This window comes from Coloeus monedula, assembly GCF_965178545.1.
Source record: "Coloeus monedula genome assembly, chromosome: 3".
In the NCBI taxonomy this organism is placed as follows: Eukaryota; Metazoa; Chordata; class Aves; order Passeriformes; family Corvidae; genus Coloeus; species Coloeus monedula.
Window position 1 is genome coordinate 57,882,699 of NC_138783.1, and position 15,183 is coordinate 57,897,881.

The 15,183-nt window shown below is 37.3% G+C and overlaps 1 protein-coding gene across 3 annotated transcripts in view; it reads right to left on the bottom strand.

Annotated features, from left to right (window-relative positions):
- The window catches only part of DGKH (diacylglycerol kinase eta), a 162,098-nt gene that overhangs the window by 49,856 nt on the left and 97,059 nt on the right, over positions 1 to 15,183 (bottom strand). For all 3 annotated transcript variants that reach the window (XM_082277899.1, XM_082277898.1, XM_082277897.1), the window contains 5 exons: positions 10,396 to 10,500; positions 9,936 to 10,068; positions 3,190 to 3,296; positions 1,970 to 2,095; positions 705 to 807 (listed from right to left, as the gene is read on the bottom strand). In XM_082277899.1, the coding sequence (XP_082134025.1) occupies positions 705 to 807; positions 1,970 to 2,095; positions 3,190 to 3,296; positions 9,936 to 10,068; positions 10,396 to 10,500 (574 nt within the window). The remainder of the gene's footprint in view (positions 1 to 704; positions 808 to 1,969; positions 2,096 to 3,189; positions 3,297 to 9,935; positions 10,069 to 10,395; positions 10,501 to 15,183) is intronic.

Here is a 15,183-nt window from a genome sequence, read left to right on the forward strand (position 1 = left end):
AATCACTTTTACAAACTTCATGTAACAAAATTCATTGAATTACATTAAAGTTGTTGGTCTATGTTTGCCATCCACACAAACTATAAAATTAAAGCAGTTAAGATTTCATGATTACTTCTTTTTAAAATCCACTCTCTGCCTTGAAGTACGGTCTCCCACTGCTGATGTGTCTTCATCCTGAACCACCAGAAAGCACCTCTGAGTTTTGAGCATTTGCTGGGTTTTTAGCTGTGTGTTGCAGGATTCTTACACTGCTCATATTTTAAAAAATATAAATTAGAGAAGCTACGGAAGCAATTCCTCTCTTAAGCCTGGTAAAGTAGTTGTAGACTCTGAGATGTTCAGCTACCTTATCTCTGCATAATGCAAAATTATCCAAAATCTGAGAACTCACAGGAGTGGTGTATGCCAGGCAGACATCAGCCCCCTTCATCTGAGGACTCTGATCATTCACTTGAAATGTTTCTAAGGGTCATAAGTAAAATGGAAGAAAATTTCTACTGGGGCAACTTTAAAAAACATTTTTAAAAACATGACAGTTAAATAATTCTAGAAAAACCTACACAGAAAATTATACTTCTCTCTAAATTTGCAGACTGCATTCCCCTGCTTGGCAGAAGGATTTTAGCTTTGTTTATTTGTATGGATCTCAATAGGCACTGGAAGCCCAGAGGTACTACTGAACCCACTAGAGTACTACGTACCATCGGAGTCTATACTGTTTAGTGCTGTTGGAGGGATGATCGATACCTTACATTGGCCAAGTGGACATTTACGAGGGTACAGATCTTTACAGGCCGTGTGAACCTACAAAAAAACAAAAAAAATATTTTCCTTCAGTGGAATTTTGAGGTGAAAACACAACTGATACTATGTTATCTATGTAACAATAATGGACTGATATATAACATTTAGGTGTAGAGGGAAAAGGAGTGAAACTACGAAAAAAACCCGAATGTTCAACCACAGAGGCTTGTTACTAATTCAACAAAACATTATTTTGGAGAACTTCATCTTCAGCTACCCCAAGAACAGATACGACTCACTCTTTCAAGGGAATCACTTGCCCCCATCCACAAGGAACGAAGAACCAAGTTCCCAGCAGCCAGCATCTGTGCTTGTTGCAGCAAGCAAAACACCAACTCTGTACCTGCCTGATCCACTGGGCTGTTCTGGAAGACGTATCTGCATTAAAGCTAGCACACCTACCAAGCCAGACCCGTCTGCCAAAGTTGGGTCCCATAAATTCCATGTTATAGAGGTCTCTTCCACAGATATTGGAAAGTGAGGCACATGCACAGGTGGCTTCAATTCACCTAAATTTCAAGTCACCTCTGGAGATGCCAATCATTTCCTACTGCTTACACACAGAGCCCTGGACACCTATATGCCAGAACCTTCGACAGTAAATAAACTGCTGACGTGCATAAAAAACCCATCTTATTAGACAAGTTGATAAAATTAAGAGAAAACTATATATTGGGGAAATGGCAGTAGTATGTTAAAGAATTTCAATCAGTAACCTACAGATTGCCCTGAAGAAGAGAAAGTCAAGCTTTTGCAGTAATAAACATGTTAATACATTAATAAATATTAATGTAACATATTACTAAAATATTAATAGAGCAATAGCTACAATAAAAAATGCAAGAAAGTAACATATGATTATTAGGTATAAGGAACAGGCATCTGAAAATTCAGTTATCAGCTAGGAGAAAGCAGAGAAAACACATTGGATGACAGCACCTAAAAAAGAAAAGAAAAACTGCATCTGTGGGTGTATTAAAATTTAACTGTGCAGGTAGGACAGTCATCAGAAATTCTAGAAATGCTAGAGAGACCTGAGTTTACAGAAGCTGCCTGCTCCTACTTAATCCAAAAGCAGGTTGTGAAACGACAAAACAAAAATAATGGTAAGCAATAAAGCTGTCAAAATACGAGCTGCTTGGATGTGGTTCATTGCACCTACCATAGCTTTACACCAAAGGCACTTCCAATCTTGCAGGCGTAGAACACTGCCACAAGTCTTGTCGCAGACTGCACACTTGGCACTGACTGGCAGGTTTCCCTCTAACCACTGGTGAGGCATAGCTATCTGTGGAGAAGGAGTCATTAAAGTTAAATACCCAGAAAGATAAATTAAAGGCTTTTGTCTCTCAAATATAGGTGGATTTAAACTATTTCTCAGAGGTGTACCCTTTCATCAAAGAAGCAGGTATGCTAGTCAGCCAGGATAAGGGGCACTGATGCCACAAGGCAACAGCAGTGAATGGACTACTTTGGTGTTCCACATGCTGGGCAGAAAACATGACCCCTGAAGAAGGGAGACATGTCTCATTCATGGTAGAAACTAACTATAACACAACGGGGCAGTTAAGTCCAGAGACTCCATCATACAAACAAGTTCCCACTCAGTTATGTTGACTACATGACACAAACCAATTAAAAATACCTAAAATTTATAAGAATAGGCAGGACAGCAGAACACTTCTGTTGCTTCACTTACCCACTCACCATGGCTGGTAAGTCACAGCTCTATAAAGCAGTCCCAAATGCAGTGCAAAGCTTTTCTCAGTGCACTCTTTGTCCCACTAATACCATGGGCAACTCAGGACACGCAGGTGTACAACTTAAAACAAGCCTTCTAGCAAGTAGCTTCACACCAGTGGTTCACACATAGTTGTGTTTGTAAAAATAGTCCATTTATCACAATCAACCTCACAAAAGCTTTTGTTGTTTCTCCTGCTAATTTTAAAATTCCGGCTTTCATCGCCAAAACCCCCTCCCATTTCAATGAATTCCAAACAGGCTTCCTGGGAAACAGCTCTATGTAATGACGGCAAAAAAAAAGATTACAAATACAGCATGGTAACAGTGTAAAATACTATCTTTGCTACAGAGCACTAGGAACTTCTGGGATCAATTCTCCAGCTGCAGAGTTTCTCCACATGTGTCCTTTAAAATCTTGTAACACATCTTCAATCTAGTGCCTGCAGTTGCTAGACTTGTCTTGTGGGATAGGAATACAACTTTAACCACGTTAATCTTTGAAAAGTGTTCAGGAAAATAGCCACCTACCATTGACTTAAATGGGTCACATGGCAATATTTCTATGGTTGGTCTTTTTTTTCTTTTTTCCATAAAAAAGAAACAGCTTTGGAAAAGGCTGTAAACATGAATAGTACTTACACCATCTTCATCTTCAATGATGTCTTTTCCGATCGAGGCTAATGTAGTCCATTTGCAGTTATTTGTTGCTCTGACAGCACACCTTTTATGTGCTTTAAACTTACACACTGCAAGACACAGATAAACATATATCTTGTGTTATTTGTTGTACTTCAGTGATACACACCTATTAAAAAATTAAACACAGATACCCCATAAAAGAGCCAAGTACGTGTCACTTAGTGTTGCACATGACACAAAACAACAAAGAAAATTCAGCCCATAATCACTTGCGCTTTAAGTCTCTAAACCAGGTTTAACTGCTAAGCTGTAGCCCACACTAAGTGTGCCCTGAAATCCACATTGGTCCCCATTTATTCATGTGCAAGGTACAATGTATCTTTAACTACGGGTTTGCCTTTTCTATTCCTCCAGTAACTTAACTCAGATACCTGGTCTAAATTTGCAAGAAGTGATGGGAGAGTGTTTTACAGAAGTATTTTGAATCAGGAACTCTGTTTCTTTGCTCAAAAGATGCCTTTGCGGCACCATGCTGGGCCTATTTTTTTCAGAAGGTGAGAAAGTGATATTTTTATGTGGTGATATTTTTATTCAGGATACCAGGGATTACAGACTTTTCCAAGAACTTAAATCAGGAAGAACCTTACTTTTTGTTCTTTTTTAGAAGTCCACTAACTGGAATACCCAGCACGAGCATGTAGTACAGGCAGACATTTTGACAACCTAATAACTATTTGAATTTTGTTCAACTCAATTAATATGCCTAGCTAATGATAACATATTAGACCAAACAGACTGATGCTCCCAACTGTGGGTATTTCTTCTACTGGAAGTGCATGATGTAATTCTATTTAGAGTACATTATATAAATTATTTTGGCAAAGACCATTAAAGGTTTATGAGAAGTAGCCAGCAGATCAGAAGTAGTAGCCTCTTTTCAAACAAATATCTGACAGGAAATTATCAAGGCTTTGGCCCATCGCTTATCTACCATTAAAAAACATTAAGCCATAGTACAGAATGTCTTGTGAATAATAGATTTCCCATTTTAATTCCACTGACCCATTGCCAGATAATTTAAAAAGTGAATTGAGACTATGTAAGCAACATCTGAGTTTGAGAGCAATCCTCAGTGTTCTGGGAGATGCATGAAACTAAGTGCTCAGCTCTCACTTTCTTACTTTCTAGAAAGAAAGAGAAGGAAACAACAAAAAGTTTCATTGCTTTTACAGTAACTCTACCAGTCATTTCAAAAAGCAGCATTCATAAAACCATAGAATTATTTGGGTTGAAATGGACATTTAAAGATCATTTAGCTCCAAGACCCTCTGCTGTGGACTGGGACATCTTTTACTAGACCAGGTTTCTCAGATTTCCATCCAGTCTGGCCTTGAACAATTCCAGGGATGGAGTCTTCATGACTTCTCTGGGCAACCAGTGTCTCACCATTGTCACAGCAAAGAATTTTTTCCTACTATCTAATTCAGCTACTCTCAGTTTGAAGCCATATTTCCCCTTGTCCTGTCCCTCCATGTCATTGTAAAAAGTCTCTCTCCATCTTTCTTGTAGGCTCCCGCCAGATACTGGAAGGCTGCAACTACATCACCCCAAAGCCTTCTTTTTTCCAGGCTGACCAATCCCCACTCTCTCAGCCTTTTCTCACTGGAGAGGTGGTTAAGCCCTCTGATCATCTCCATGGCACTCATATGGACTCACTCCAATACGTCAATGGCCCCCAACCTAAGAAGGGCATGGACCAGTTGGAGCAAGACCAACACAGATCCAAAGTGTGCAAATATCCCATAACTTTCAGCTAACAGGGTAGAATCACTTTTTCTAAACAGATCAACATCACATTGTGTGTTTGCCAACCTAAGCTGGTTCTGAGCATCTACAGAACCCAGCTCTCACAGAAGCACAGAAATAAAGGCTGCGTTTTCAAGTGATGGACCATGAGCAGTTTTCACCATTTGAATGTTTCAGAGAAGATATGCCACTGAATTCAGCTTCCTACTCATAAATCATATGCACTTGCTTTGCCACACAGATCAAAAAACAACAAAACAGATATGAGGGGGAATAAGAAATTGCAAATTACAAAGTGATAACAAAGTAATAGAACGTTCAAGTCCTACTGAGCTATGATTCAACTTGATCTTAGGAACCCTGCACTCAACTTCTCTTGCAACAAGGCAAGGACAAATTCAATCCCAGGCTCTGAAGAGCTGCAGCAAGCTACACTATAGATGGCAAGTGACAGATAATGTCTGATTTGTAAGTACTGTCAATAACCTACCTACCAAATCTCAGATCAGACTCTTTGGGTCACCCCCCTGCAACCTCAGTACCACAAAAACAAGATTTATGTTGGTCTGAGCATTAAACATTACCAACAACAATAACCTTAAGACACAGATATAACTTGCAAGAAAAGAAAGGAAAAATTTAAATCAAATCTCAGTATTAGTTACCACTATCCCCTGTTTTTTTTGTCTCAGATTACACTGAATCCCATTCATGAATCAGTCTGGTATCTGAAATCTTTTGGAAAACATGCAGACACACAGCTAGACATCAACTGCCATTGCTCCACCAACAAAAGCTAAAATACAAGAGAAGTTAAGTGACTCAGGAAACTTAACACTGCAATATAGTTTCTGAATGCAGCTGTGAAGTGTTTGGTTGTATGACCTTATGCTTTTAGAGAACAGGACCATCAGTCACTGCATGTAATGGATGGTTCCTGATTAGTATGGGGCTGTGCCATACTCTGCTTCGTAATAATTTTCAACAGGTATTTTCCTTATTGACCAGTAGCTAATGAAACAGTGCTTTTTAGACACCAATATGAATTTCTTCATGGCCTTTTAAAATTATTATTATTATTGTCATTATTATTGTCATTATTATTGTTGTTGCTGTTGCTGTTGTTGTTGATGTTATTACACCCAGTAATAATACTACTACCATGAAGACTTTTTTTCAATACTGTATATCTTCAAAATATCAAGGACTTCAGAACAGCTTCAAGTGATTTTTGCAGTTATAGAAAACAGCATTTCTGTGATACAGATTGCAGGTTATAAACAATGCACAACTACTGATTTGATAAAAAAATCTTATATAAATGTTTTCCCCAGCATCACAGAAGGGTACATGTGATATAAAGCCACAGAACAGTTTTCTATTACTTCTTCATTCTTTAACAACAAACATTCCTTGTCCTTCTGACTGCTTCATTCACTCTTCACTCTCCAGACCAAGCCGAAAATGTGGCAAAAGTATCAGAGAGAATGACTGTGCAAGTAGTACCCGTACAATCCAACAATTCCCTGGGCAATGGGTAAGAACAACTGGGTTTTGTGGGCAAAACCCCACAATCATAATGGAAGAAGACCAAGTGCACAAAGTGCATTTGCAGAGGTAATTTAAACCCAGTATTTTCGTACTGATTGATTTCATGATCCTAGAGGGCTCTTACAACATTGTTTGTTAGTGCGATTCATCACAGGGGAATGCAGTTTAAGAGTGAGGCTTTCTCCCACTTATTAGCTATACTTGATATTCAACAATCAAGATAAACAAATGCTACATGAAGAAATAAATTTTTGAGAATAATCATAAAGGCAGTGTTCCACTGGAAATGACTTAGATAGAAATGCAGTATTAATACAGAGTAACTGATATTAGAGAGCTCTGGAAGAGTTTCTGTAGATAATGATATACCATTCTTTAGGCTTCTTCCATGTTGAAGCTAAACTCTGAGGAGCATAAAAACCAAAACCCTTCCTTGATTCAGCTAGTTTGGAATAATTTCTAAAGCAAGGCAAAAAGGTCATAATTACTCCATCCTAGTAAAGACTGTGGATGAACATTGGCAGAGGTCAGTCCTTTAGTGCTAGCTAGAGCAACACAACACACAAACAACATTGGAAAAGTAGATTATCTTTTGAGAAGACACAAAAGAAAGAACCCATGGGAAGAATAGCATTGCATCTCAAAGGAGACTATGATCAATTTTTATTACAAGTCAGTTGTTTTTTGAGCAGTAACAAGAATGAAGCATGGTTTGTTATAACTTAAATCTTCAGATTGACATACATATCAATTCTTTGACTTCTAAAAAGATGGAAGTTCACAGTAGTTTTTTACCCAGAAAAGGCATTAACTTTTTTTCTACGCTGGTTTCCCAGACTTAGAATATCTTCATGGTGGCCTGCAATTAATTTGGCCAACCTTTAACAAAGGCTGCTGGGAACGAAGGTGCCCTGAAGAAAAATGTCACCCATCATCTCCAAAAGAAACGTGGCTTGATTTGTGGTCAGACTTAAAAAAAACAGTTGTGCAGGGCTCCTGACAAACAGCAGTTCTCAGAGAATAAAATGTTACAGGACAACTGAACTATCAAAAGCTGCACGACACCAGCAATGGGGTTTCTTTTTACCTATAGTTAACAGTCAAGAATCAGACCACAAAGACTCTAAGCTAGTTTCAAGACAACTTGGTGTGTCAGTAACCCAAACCACTAACAGGAGGAAGAGCTCAATTATCTTTTGAGAAGGAGCCTCTCATGCTTCTCAGTACAAGGCATTATAGAGTAGCCTGGGATCAATGACCACACAAATAATTGAATTTAGTATAGATATAAATGGATTCCGAGTGTAAAGCAGTGCTGAAGGTTTGAGATGCCAGGCATGAATATTTAAACAGGTTTTTTAAATTATGTAATGGGAAAAAGCAACACAGAACAAGTCTGGGGAATTTTAAAACTCCAAACTTCCTAGATTGTCCTCTCAAACCATACATACTGCTAACACAGATAAGCTAAAGAAAAAATATAAATTATTAAATGCATTAGAAGTGCACATGGCAGAAGCAAGTATCAAACCAAAATGCAGTTTTTAGATGAAGAAATTAAGGATGATTAATATGGGTTTTAACATGTATACATAATTGTGGACAAAGTATGAAGTATTCCAGTAAAAGAGTGAAATGTTGAGCGGTTTAAATTAGATATATAACTAAAGATCTTCTTTACTAAAAAAAAAAAAAGAAAATAGATCTAAAATAGTACCCAAGAAGTAAGAGGAGGTAAACTTATTAATAGACAAAAGAATGTCATAGTATCTACATATAAAACATTCCAGGTCATACACAATTATGAAACTGTGGAAAAGCGAAAGCAAATCTGAACAGCTTTCAGAAGCTATTTGTAAAAACTGCTGAAAGATTAACTGACATAGAAATGTGGATAAATGTTGTGTTAGTTTGTCATAAGTTATGCAGAAAGGTGACAAACTCCAAATCTGGAAATCATGGAAACTTCCCTAATGTAGAGTTAATGCCAACACTCTGTATATTAAAAACATACTTAGATGTAAAATTAGACACTGAAAAAACATAAAATGGTGAACTACTGACATTAACACTGATAATCATACACTAATAATTCTTACTAAACAGCCTTTTAAAATAGCTATAATATTAACTCATGAATGGATAAATTCTTTATGAAACTAGTTCCTTTCTTTTGCCCGAACGAAAGTAACTGTATTTGTACACAGAGGCAATACAACTGCATTTTAGTTAAGTACATGATAATTTCATCTGCCAATATCAGATATTGAGAATACCATAATTGCCTTAAAACTGTCCAAAGGACTTATACACAGTAGAAAACATACACCAGAGAAGCTGGAATTAACCATGCTACTTCTAATTTCTACAAAACGGGTTTCTCCTGTTCCTTGGAAACTGCACCATTAGCTACATTAAAAGCATGGACAATTCAGGACAGTGGGTTAATGTTTCCTTTGTAAGATTTCCTTAACACACATTATTATGCTCAGACCTCAAGTATTCTAACAGCATCAATAACAGAAATGCATTTGCAGTTGGGTTACATACATCCAAAGAAATCAAATTATGAATGGTGTAACTGTAACTCTTTTCTGGGCAGTCAGCTATTTTAGTAATTAAGTATCTCTATGTTTCATATCTCTTCTAAGATATGCTTTATTTTCTGCTGGATTCTAACACAAGCAGACTTGTTACCACTTTTCCACAGAACTTTCAGGAAAAAAGGAAACAAGCTGTTTCAGACATACCATAATTATTTGTTCATGAAGTATCATTTCTCCAGATAATCTAAATGCTAAACTCTTAGCCACACTTCCTTTTCCTTTGTGCTGGATTTCCCCTGTTCAACTATCAAAATGCAGGCATCTACATATCTACCCCCTCACAGCATGAGAGAATTTTTAAAGCAATAAATCAGTGTGTACTGCGGGATCAGACAGCAGCAATAGAGCAAAGAACTGGAGGGGAAGGGTCACAACACTTTTTTCAATGTTAAGAATGTTTTTAGATTTGGGGCAGAAAATACCATCATAATTTTTTTCTGAGAAATGCTGGTTCTGCAAACCAGTAAGACTATTTTCCCACATTTTTGATGTGCAAATCGAATAAATCCTATCTTTTCTTGCAAACTCTCCACCCTGTACACTCCAAACTGGTTGCTGCAACAGAAAAAAGTGTTCTATTGAAAAAGGCACCTGGAGCAACAGGAAGGTGAGGCAGACCATTAGCAGCCCCTCTGCCCAGAGGAGGGTCGCTCTCATGAAGAGATTTCTCCCTTCAGGCTCTTTTGTTACTCATTGTTTTCAGGATCATTACTCGTACTGAACTTGCAGCCATCTGTCTACACACACAGCATGATAACCAGGGGGAAGAAAGCATTATTTTACCTTCACAGGACAGGCCGTGAGAAGTGACTCCAGAGAGGCTCTCTCTGCACACATTGCAGAAGGTGGGTCGGGCGTGGGAGCAGGCGTACCAGTTATGCATCCCTGAGAAATGTTCCACATTAAACTGTGCGGTCTAGTAAAGGAGAAGTTAAGACAAATTTGCAAGTACAGAACACAGCTACAGTGACTGACATTACGTACGCTTCCATATTACAGGGGACGACAGTGCAATGCTCACCAAAAGGATTTTCCAAAGGGTATTTAGCTTGCTCTCCCTCCAAAATTCTAAACCAAAGTGTGATAATAAGATCTCATTTTGCTAGTGAAGTTCTTAATGTGAAGCTTCACTCTGACATTAGATGCACTTTTCACACTAAGGAGGGTGAATAGTCCAGTTCTGTGTCCTGTAGCTTGATCTGTTGGGCTAGAACAGGTTGCACCAAGAGGGATGAAAGCTTACCTCATAGTGTTCTCTGGACTGAACAGACTTCAGGGAGCTTATCCAGTCCTCCATTTCTTTTCTGTTCTCAGCACACAATATTAGCCTCCTAAATGGAGTGATTATCTGAAAAAGATAACTCGTCCTGATTAATCCAGATAGTAAAAATCATGATAGACTATGATATTTATGTACTCTTTCCTGTGAGATGATGCAAAAGGATGGCATGCCTTACAAGACAAGAGATTAAACACTTAAAAATATTTTCTTTAATGCACTACCAACAACAAAAGAGTTTGCTTTTCCTTTTACAGTTTCCAAAATTCAAATCCGGCTTTGGTGTAGGTCTCTGGAATCTACATTGATCATTACCCCTTCTCAGCTCTTTGTCTATGCACTGAGATTTAAATGCCAAAATGGCAGGCACTGAAACTGCTAAAATAACCATTCTGGAAATTACTAATTGACTAAAACTGCAATTCTATTTCATAACACCATCATAGCAACTGCAAGGTCCATTCCAATTGCTAGAGACTAAAACATATCAAAATCAAAAGCCTGGAAGTCTTAAACAACCACAAAAGCTGTCATCATATTTCTCTATCTTGTATATTGATATTATATTTACACAAATTTATACATACAAAAATTTAATAGAGCACTTTTTATATCCAACTATATCAACTCAGTATAAGAACGCACACAAATCTTTATAAAAAGGCACAGAGAACGAAAGCAAACAGTTTGAATCATATCCTACTAGGACAATTGAATGAATTCCTGGAACAAGTTGATGCTGGGAATTTTTCAGTGGTCTGGAGCTGGAGTCTAGAAATCTGAAAATATTGTACCAAGGAGGTTCAAGAATACAAGCTGCTCTCCCCTCTCCCTAAACAGTAGAAAAATAATCAAAATAACAGGAAGGCAGCAGAAACTATCAGCTAACTCCCACTGAAATTATTTTGAGCACTGCATCAAAATAGACAAAGCAGTTACTTACATAGCAAAGAATTTAAAACAAGTACAAGAAAATAAGGAAAGTTATTTTTTTTGTTGTAGAAAGTCTGAAAAATAAAATTAAATCCTGTATCAGTATTATGCACTAATCTATTGCATAGTATGTACCACCAACACTTGCAAATTACTTAAATAAAATAGAGAAAGGACCTACAGAAAATGATAATTCTGAGTATTCTTTTAAATGCTACAAGCTAGACATTACAGCATTTGCACAATATTAGTAAACAGCTGCAGTTACTTACCCAATCCCTGCCGTAAATTGTCTCTAGCCTTGATTTGTCCTATCCACTCCTTCATTAAACTGAGCTGCACTTTAGCATATCTCAGAGGCGACGTAACTGAAGTGCAGCAGGCTGCAAGTCACATGGAGGGGAGGCAAAAACCCTTTGGGCTTGCCTTTGCCTTTTTTTCTTTTTTTTTTTTTGATGTACTCACTTCACATGGAAGGGAACGGTTTCTTTGTTTTCTGTTTCCTTCAATCTCACTTAAGCTATTTAATAAGGTTTATTAGTAGCTCTCCATGGCTTTTCCTAAAGAACAGTTTATGCAAAGAGCAATGCTTCTCTCATTAGTTTGGAGCCAAACAGACGCTTTATTACTTCAAAACGTTTTTCTAGGTCAGGTCATCCAATGAAGCCAAGAAAAGTCATTAAATCATAATATAACGCTGGCTCCAACAACAATCAGCATTCTACTGAAATTTCCAGGTTTAAGTGGACGCAGAAATCTTATTTGGGCAAATACAAACCACAGATTATTTCCTGTTATATAGCATGAGATTATAATACAGATTAAATAGTGATAAATCCACCCAAGATTTGGCATGTTGCGTCAATCCTTCTGCCAGTTATTACTGATTCTAACCTGTAACCAGATATTGTGAAATGCCATTAAGCAACAACAGCTGCATTTATTGCTGAAAATTCGTGACTAATCTTGATCTTTTCAAGTAATATTTATATATATTACTCATGTCTTCAATACTGCTGGTCACAGAAATCCACTGTGCATCCCTTCACCCTCCCCCTCCAAAATTAAGGCCCTGGTTCAGTTGTTCACACCTAGTTACCTAGTGCCAATGAAGACTCCTTTCCAAAAGAGTACCCAAAGTTTTGGTGGGGGGGTAAGTATGACAGAGGACCAGAACAGTAGCTGTAAATAACCAAGGTGGGACACCAAACCTCTTCTCAAAAGGCACTGCACACCCATTTACTGGCAATCAAATCACATCACCAAACACTGCTAACCAGTGCACATAAACATACAAGAAATTCATACATTCCAGCTTCTTACTAAAATCAGAGTGCAACAAACTTAATGAAGTTCACTGCATTGTAACAGTCTAACAGCTAAATTGGATTCTGTCAATCACATGAATGTAGGATCAATTATTATTAGTGCTACAAAAATAAAGTGAGAAGTTGGAAGACATACATATTTGTAAATATAGCATCTGTGATATGATTAAGCTACATATTCTCTTTGATTTACATATTTGCAACAACAAACTTCAAGAAGGTACCTGATAAAAAACACCATGAAAAAAGACAAAATGCATTATATGCAAGAAGTATCAACAAGGCTTGGAATTTTTCAAATAACATAACATAACATAAGAACTAAGAAACCCATTCAGCTTCTCATCTATTTCAGTCTATATTACTGTATCCCACAGCTGTAGGGAGGAGAGAGATCCAGCAGGCAGGAATTGTGCAGCAATATTGATTTATTTAATTATTTTTCAAACTCCTCTACAGACCTCCCTCTTCACAGTCTAATTGGACAAAGGATCAGCCACCCCCTGGGGTGATTGGCCAGAATCCCAAAACATCCATTGTAAAATACTTCTCCACTGTACCAAAAACATAGCTCTACGAGGTCGCAGGTGTTCATAGCCCTCAGAACTCTGCAAACATCCTCATGAGAGAGAAAAGTATCCCACGGGCTTAGAAAGAAGCAGGAAAACTTCCCGCCAACAGCATTTCTGTATCCACAAGTCTAGAAAATCATGGAGAAAATGTACTCTCATTATTTTTTAGATATTTCATGTAACATAAGAACTTGGGGAACCAAGGAAACTGTTAGCAAACAAGAAGAAGTATTTTTCCCTAAATGCAAAGCATTATTTAGGCTTGAAACATATTCCCAAAGGATGCTGAGAAGATGAAAAGTAAAAATGTCCACAAAAGCATTTGAAAAATTCATCACAAATAATGCATCATGTACTATAAAAGACAACGTCTGAAATCTTCAACTTATTGGGTCCTCAAAAATCCAACAATGAGTCAATGCTGGGAAGTGACTCAAGGGTAAGAATCACTGTATATGCTCTGATGTTTTGACTTCTTTCTTTAGTATCTGCTACTATTATTCTCATTCTTTGATTCAACATGGTTTTATGAGCTTCATGCTAACTCAGTATAACTTCTCTTGCTTTTCTTAAACTGAGAATGACTTCCTAAACCTTCTTATTAGCATTTATACAGGCAGGAAAGAAGCTGTATAATACAATGCAAAGGAAGTTTTACAGGAACCGCTGGAAGACCACTGAGGTAACATAAGAATAAGAAAACTCCTAAGTTTTGAAGGAACTCAGGTGCCAATGGTTCACATGCTGACAAAGCAGGAGACAAATCAAGAAAGATGAAGACAGTCAAAAGGTCTTAAAAATAAATAAGATTAAGTTCCTTTGAGAATTTTCATCATTGTCAAGTAGCCAAGAAGTCACTGCTGATTTTGGAAAAGAGAGTTACCAAAAGCAGATACTGCAGTATATCAGAAAGTAATGAAATAGAGGTAGTTGGAATTAAAAACTCTTTTGATGCAGTAGGCATTGGGAAAGAATGAGCATATACAGTCTTAAAAGTTGAAGACAACCAACACAAACCCTAAAACATCCCAGGGAATAAAGAATTTCTGAATGGGAACTGCAATTACCCATTACTGCAATAATGTTCCTGTTCTGTTCAGAAAAGTAGGGGGCTTTTTTTGAGTGGGGAATGAGGGAGAGAACAAGAGACCACTGCTCACTCTGCCACCACATAGGTCTTGCCACCTTAAATTGGGATTTTCACACAAACACTACAATAATTTGGCTTCTAAAAATATACATATACCCACATATCTATATATATATGTAAACATCTTGAAATTACTTGGATGACATTTCTACAGTCAATTTTGGGGCCACTACTGCAACTTTTCTTTCGGACAACACTAATTAGGAACAAGCTTCACACCTTGAAACGCAATAGAATTGTCATCAAATTCAGAGTAAATTTGAAAGCCCTTTCTTCTTTCAGTGACAATAATTTAACCAGTAACATTCTATATGCCTTCAGCCCAGTGGGTTTAGACTTATGATCTGTAAAATAAAATCACAGAGAGTTCAATTAAAGCCTATTGTCTAATTTTTATCTACTTTTTTACTATCAGCAATATATAAGAAAATACAGTTCCCAAAGCTTGATGGCTCCAATTCTGGTTTCTTTTACCAATTCAAAATGCAGACACAGTGTTTGCTAATCAAGAGAACAGTGGTCTATACCTAAGTATCAACAAAGCAGCTATTGTAAAGCACTCTGCTTCCTGCAACATGATATTTGCATTAAAGCACCTTCTGCTGCTCTGAACTATTATCAGGCATTATACTAATAGCACTTTGTATGGCTGATCTTGAATTAAATTAGTAATGTAGGAGTATCACTTAGACTCTCAAAGGGGTGGGGAAATGTTTTTCCTGCTCTTTGGACATGTAGTTTTAAAATATCTTTCTGGAAATAATGAAGA